Here is a 6,424-nt window from a genome sequence, read left to right on the forward strand (position 1 = left end):
GGATCACACATGCACACACACAACACAGTCACATTCCTGGTTCTTGGTGAACATCCAGAGTGGTCAGCTGTGGCCTTAGGGAAGCAGGAGGCTGATCCCATGGGAGTCTACAGGAAATGACCTCAGGTTTTTTCCATTTTCAAGCTTCTTTTCATACAAAGTGTAAGAATCCTGTTCAGACCTTTCTGTTTTCTTAATTACATCCTTGATGATCGATTTTATTAATTTTCAGCTAAGCCAGGCTAATTTTTAACTTTTTATATTGAAATGTAGTATACATATAGAAAAGTGCAAATATCGTAAGTATACAGCTTGATTTTTTTTTTTTCCAAGTAATGGGCATTATTTATTTATTCCAAGCCCAACCATTTTTTGGACTTAAAAACTTTATCTTTTTGGGACCACAACCAATCTGTAGTTGAGGTTCCCCCCCCCACCACGATTTCTACATGTAATTTAGTGACATTGATTACATTCTTTTCTGGGTTGTTTTGCCCCCATCAACATAAACTCACTGCCTCAAGGTTCAGCTTGATGAATTTTTAAAAACCAAATGTGCCTGTGTAGCCAGCATCCTCCAGAACCAGTCAAGTCCCTCCCCCAGGGAAGCCACTTACCTGACCTCTAACTAGATTACCTGTTTTTGTACTTTATAGAAACAAGCCAGGGCGGGTTTGGTTTTGTTTTTTTTTTTTTTAATCTTGCTGTGAGGTATCCTGTCTCGGAGGCTTCTCAGCCAGAAAACATGGACCAGGTTAGGTTTTCAGGTGCTTTCTTCAGAAGTAAACCATTTATTCCCTCTTTCCAGGCTCTCCCCAGACTGACCGTTAGTAGAGGCCTGTTTGTTGGTTTCCAGAACGGCCTCCGTTCTTTTACTCAGCAGACATTTATCTCCTCCTGGGCTTTCTGGTCAAAGGGCGACCTTTTCTCTGCCCTTGGAGTGGCTGCTGGTCAAACCACGTGCTCTCCAAGGCCTCTCCCAGTCCTGAGAGCCTACCATGAAAGGGGGATTGAATGGCAGGCCGTGGGGAGGGAAATTGGCAGAACCCAAAAGGCCAATTTTAATTTTGGTTTTCACCAGGGAAACCCCTCTCTCGCCTGGATTATCACACAGCCTCCTAGCTGCCCCCATGATCCAGTTCTGACACCCCTGGCCCATCCTCACATATGCAGCCAGAGAAATGGCCCCAAATGGAAATCTGACTACATTTACTCCTCTGCTTCCAGTCTTCTCCTGGTGTTCCACTGCCTAGAAGATAAAATGCAAGCCCTTTAGGATGAATACAGGATCCCTGGAGACCTGTCTCCTGCCTACGTCTTCGGTTTACTTCCCATACCCGCACCTCGTGTGTCCAAGCAATACCTAACTACTTAGTTCCCCAGTGGAGCCCTGGTGGTGCAGTGGTCGGCAGTTCGAATCCACCAGGCATTCCTTGGGAACCCTAAGGGGCAGTTCTCCTCTGTCCTATAGGGTCGCTATGAGTCAGAGAATCAGCTGGAGAGCAATGGGGTTTGGTTGGGTTTTTTTTTTTTTTGTATAGCCTGGGAGTATTTCAAGGTCAAGGACAGTGTCTTGTCTATCTCTTTATTCTCAGCACCTAATACAGGACCTGACATATAGTATATTCTTACTTAATTATTGTCACACTACACTGAGCTGTCACTGAGTTACAGTCAGAAGCATCAGGGGCAAATCAGTTAATTTTAAGCCAAGAGAATTAAGTTTGATTACTTTGGGTCCACAGTGTGAACAGTGAGACTTTCTTGGTGGCTTTGTTCCAGCGCCTCCACTCACCCCTGTTATGTTTGCCTCTTCCTCTAGGCAATGGGGAGCTGAGCAATAAGGAATTTGTTTCCATCATGAAGCAACGGCTGATGAGAGGCCTGGAGAAGCCCAAAGACATGGGCTTCACCCGTCTCATGCAGGCCATGTGGAAATGTGCTCAGGAAACCTCCTGGGACTTCACTTTCCCCAAGCAGTAACCCAGAACTGCAGGAGGGGGCACCTCCTCCACCCCAAGCACCCTGGACCCCCTTGAGCAGAGTCTAGGCTCAGCTCTTCCTACTGCTGCTTCTGGAAGTAGTGTTCCCTTCCCCCTGGGAACGACCTCAGGATTCCACCAGTTTCCCTTCTCCACCCTCCCCCGTCCCAGTGTTCTGCTAGGCCCTGATTCTGCTCCGTGATCATCCCGTAGGGTCTTGAAAACATGAACAAGTCCTAAAGCTCAGACCTTTGGCACCTCCAGCAGCATCCCCAGCACCCTATGGATAAAGTCTACAGGGAAACTATCCCACGCCTGCCACCCTGGGAAACAGCCAGTTCTTGATTCATTTTTGCTGTGGATTTATATTAACAAGAACATTCTTTGTTTTTCCTCCTGCTGGTGTTTTTAAGCTGCAAGCTGGAAAAACCTGTGGCAGTCAACAGAAAGCCAGTGATGAATGATAATGAGGGTGACGTAGACACCCTGAGCTAGGGGAATCCTGGGCTAGAGGAGGGATCCTTGTCATTCCCTGGGGTGGGTCTGAGGCCTGCTCCAGGAAGGAGTGGTACACAGTGAGAACTGAGCAGATTCGGAATTTAAAGCAGCTGCCTCGTGGCTCTCTCCGCTCCATTCTTTTCCTCTCAGGCTCCTTGAGAAGGGTTCAGCATGGCTCCATGCTTAATGAGCAGCCGAGATTGAGTTCCTGCTCCCTGAGAGCATCAGTCCCCTCTGGGGACACACCTCTGAAGCTGAGGCCTGGCTCACAGCCCGTCTGCCTTCTGTCTTAACCACTTGTAAGATATCACTTGAATTATACCAGTTTGCAATAAGCCCCCCAAAGGCTCTGTCTCCTTTATTTTAGGATCCTTGGGGCCCTGTTCATTCCACTTCCCCACTGGGTTTGAGATCCTGCCAATAGCAGAACCGTTTTCTTCCCACCAGCGTGTGGTTCCCCCTGATGAGAGGCAACTTTGGCACAAACAAAAAGTGAGGGCATTTGAAGGTTAGTGGCAGGATTGTCCCAGCACAGCTGGGTTAGCATTTCATCCTGGGACAAGTTACAGTCATTGGTTACTTGTGCCCCACGATAAGGAACGAAGATGGGCGGTGGAGTGTGTAACCAATCATCTGGTTTGGTGACCTAAGAACCAGAGCAACTAATGTATGACGGGCCCAAATCCTGGTTACAACCCTGTTATAACTCTTCCACTAACTCACTGAGGCCTTAAGCAAGTCATTTCCCATGGTAAAATGACAGATAGGGTTGAGCTACATGGGCTCTGAGGTTTCTTCCAGGTCCAGGGGCCTCGGCTTCAGCTCTCCTCCAGGATTTCTGCATCCTCCAGACAGACCCTCAGCTGACTGCCCCTGGCATGAGGCTGATGTGATAAAAGCACCACAACAAAACCCAGTGTCCCTGAGAGGCCACTGGCTCTGCATGTTGTAGGGGTGTGCTTGTCACCCAGAGGAGAGCAGAAGGTACTAACCCCAGAATTTTCTCCAGGGCAATCTAAGAACCTCACTTCCAGCATCCCTTCTGGGAGCAGACTAGATTATCTGCCACTCACCTACCTCATCTACCTTATACCTTCCGTCTTGGGGTGCTCCTACTATCTAAGCATAGGCTTTGCTTGCTCATAGCCCTAGGCCTGAGGCATCGGCAAAACGTGAGCTTCTCTTAAATTTCTCCCAGAATCCCAAAATTACTCTTTCCCCTGATCCTCCTGCTCTTTCTTCAGCCTGAGAGAGAAGTTTTCTACACGTCCTTTGTGAGCTACAAGAAGAGATCTGCTGACTGACCTGGCTTTGCTAGAAGCTGAAAGCCAGAATGTGGCAGGGTAGGGTAAGGATCTCACTGGCAACATCTTGAAACCCAGGGTCCACGTGCTCCAGAAGCTGGGACGGATGGCCTCACAACTTTGGCCTAATAGGGTAAATGTGCCAGGTAAGCGGTACAAGCCAAAGGAAGGCCTTGGACGAGGTGGCATATGAGCAGGCTGAGTGGGATTTCCGTAGGCAGAGTTGGGGATGGGCTGGGGAGCACGTGAAACGTGCAAGGGTAATTCCTGCTTCTCTACTTTTTATTCAAATTGTTGCTCTACCAACATGGAATAACCTTCCCCTCCCCCTTCAGACTCAGCTCAAATACCGCGCCCTTAAGCAGACTTCCTTGATCCTTTCCTAGACAATATTAATGACCCCTCCCCTGCCCACCCCTAGCCACACAACAGGAATTCTGTGTAATTCTTGTGAGATTATCACCTTCAAAGTTCAGACCCAAAACAGTGACAGGATCAAAGAAACAGTCCACTACCAAAAACGAATTTAAACATAACTCTTGAACAGTGTAAAAATGATGCCGCTAGCAATGCCTCAGTAAATTCCTCTCACACACCCACTACTCTTCTCTACTTTGTTGTTGTTCTCTGCTTTTTAAAAAATTAAAAATTCTCCATTTCTAGCCCATAGGCTTCCAACACTTCCCCTGCCCAAACTCTTTTTTTTCTCCAGATTCTACACCGTAAAAGCCCAAAAGAAACCAACTCAACGAAAGGCAAGCGGGATAGTCCCCAGAGGTGGGGGAGGAAAAGGAACTCAGAGGCGACCCAGGCTGCTGGGCTTCTTTGACCTTGGGCTCCAGCGTCATATGGAGAGTTACTTAGGAAAAGGGGGCTTAAGAATGTGCACAACCTTTCAAAATATTTTAGTAGCTTTTAGTGCCCCACTTAGTTTTAGCTTTGGGTGGAGCATATACTCAGGGACCTCATCCAACTAAGCACCCAAAAAGGGGTCCAGGCAGTGAGGGCCACCAGACAAGAAGGGACAGCAGCATGGGAGCCAGGAGCCAGGTTCTCTGCCGGGAGCATCCTCTCCAAGCCCAAGCCCAGTAAGGTGACCCGACAAGCAGCTCTTACAAGGGAAGAAGGAGCAGAGTGCGGTTTTCAGGCTTCAGCTGCCACCTGCTGGCAAGAAGGTTCAGTGCAGGGACTCTGGCCTGGAGCCAGGAGAGGGAGCCTGCTTGAGTTCAGGCTCCACCCAGCCCTAGCCACCCAGTGCCGTCGACCACCCAGCCCTAGCCACCCAGTGCCGTCGACCACCCAGCCCTAGCCACCCAGTGCCGTCGACCACCCAGCCCTAGCCCTGAGAATAGAGGCCTTCCAGGGACCGGGGTGGCATGGAGCAGGTGGGTGGAAGGACCAGCCATAGATGGAGCATACCCATTAATGTCACTAACATGTACACTGAAAAAATGGTTATAATGGCAAATTTTTTCCTATGTGTATTTTACCACAATAAAAATTTTTTAATGTATAGAAAATATATGTGACTACAGTGACATTACTGGAAACAGAACAACCAGGATGCAATTAAAGAGAATGTTGACATATGGAAAATGTAACTAATGTCACTGAACGATGTGTGTGGAAACTGTCAAATGGTAACCTACTTTGCTGTGTAAACTTTCACCAAAAATACAATAAAATATTATTTTTAAAAAATACATATAACTACAGATACTGCAGCAATTTAAAACTTAATAATACTCTGAATAACTTTACCAATACAGGTAGTCCCCAACTTATGGCACGGTTCCATTCCAATGACATAAGTTGAATACCTCTTTTTATTGTTTTGTTTTCAATATTATTGCCTTTTATTATCAATCCAATCTTTGTCAGCATCAGTGTCATAATGAAGCTGGAGTCACAATGGCTGTCAGGCGCGTGCACAGGTCTAGGATCAAAATGTGATTTGGAGATTGATTTTTCCAGTGACTTCTCCTGAATATCTGTGAAGGAGATAATTAAGGACTTTGTCTTTCTTTTTAAGTCTTTTCCTCCCACAGATACCACGATTCCAACTAGAAAGGATACGAATTTTCAGTTTTTCCTTTAGATCAAGATCATGACATCTGATCCCAAGAACCACCAAGGAGAAACTAATTTCAGGTCATCCCCAGCATACCAGTTCCAGTTTAAAACAAAATAGAGACCAAGGACCATAATGTTTAACTAACTCATCAGAGCTGGAGCTCTCTTCCTGACCCTTGGACTGAGGAGGACTTGTACAAAGATAAATTAGCCTCAGGACAAAAAGCAAGACACCTAATTTGATTGGGATCTACAAGAAAGGTATGAGGTTGGAAGTGGTAACAAGAAGCTGGCAGTCAGGCTTAGTCCACAATCCCTTCTGAAACAACAAAGCTTCTCTGAAGTGAAACAGCCCAGGGACAGAGCTTAGCTGCAGAGGGGAGGGGAGGAGAAGAAGGGAAAAATAAGGCATGAAGGGGCCCTAACACCCACACACTCGGCCTCTCTCCAGTCCTTATGCTCCAGAACATGTCAACCAAACCAAATTATTGACTGCAGACTCAAATTTTAAATAAGATTCTGTCATTTACATGCATTTCAGGAAAGGAAGGGAGGCTCACAGTCAGT

The 6,424-nt window shown here is 46.9% G+C and overlaps 1 protein-coding gene across 1 annotated transcript in view; it reads left to right on the top strand.

The window, feature by feature from the left end:
• MICU1 (mitochondrial calcium uptake 1) overlaps positions 1 to 5,484 on the top strand; it is a 272,079-nt gene extending 266,595 nt beyond the window's left edge. Inside the window, exon 12 of the mRNA XM_049854813.1 lies at positions 1,823 to 5,484. Coding sequence (XP_049710770.1) covers positions 1,823 to 1,983 — 161 coding nt within the window. The 3' untranslated portion in view covers positions 1,984 to 5,484. The remainder of the gene's footprint in view (positions 1 to 1,822) is intronic.
• The last annotated feature ends 940 nt before the right edge of the window (positions 5,485 to 6,424 follow it).

This window comes from Elephas maximus, chromosome 16 (assembly GCF_024166365.1).
Source record: "Elephas maximus indicus isolate mEleMax1 chromosome 16, mEleMax1 primary haplotype, whole genome shotgun sequence".
In the NCBI taxonomy this organism is placed as follows: domain Eukaryota; kingdom Metazoa; phylum Chordata; class Mammalia; order Proboscidea; family Elephantidae; genus Elephas; species Elephas maximus.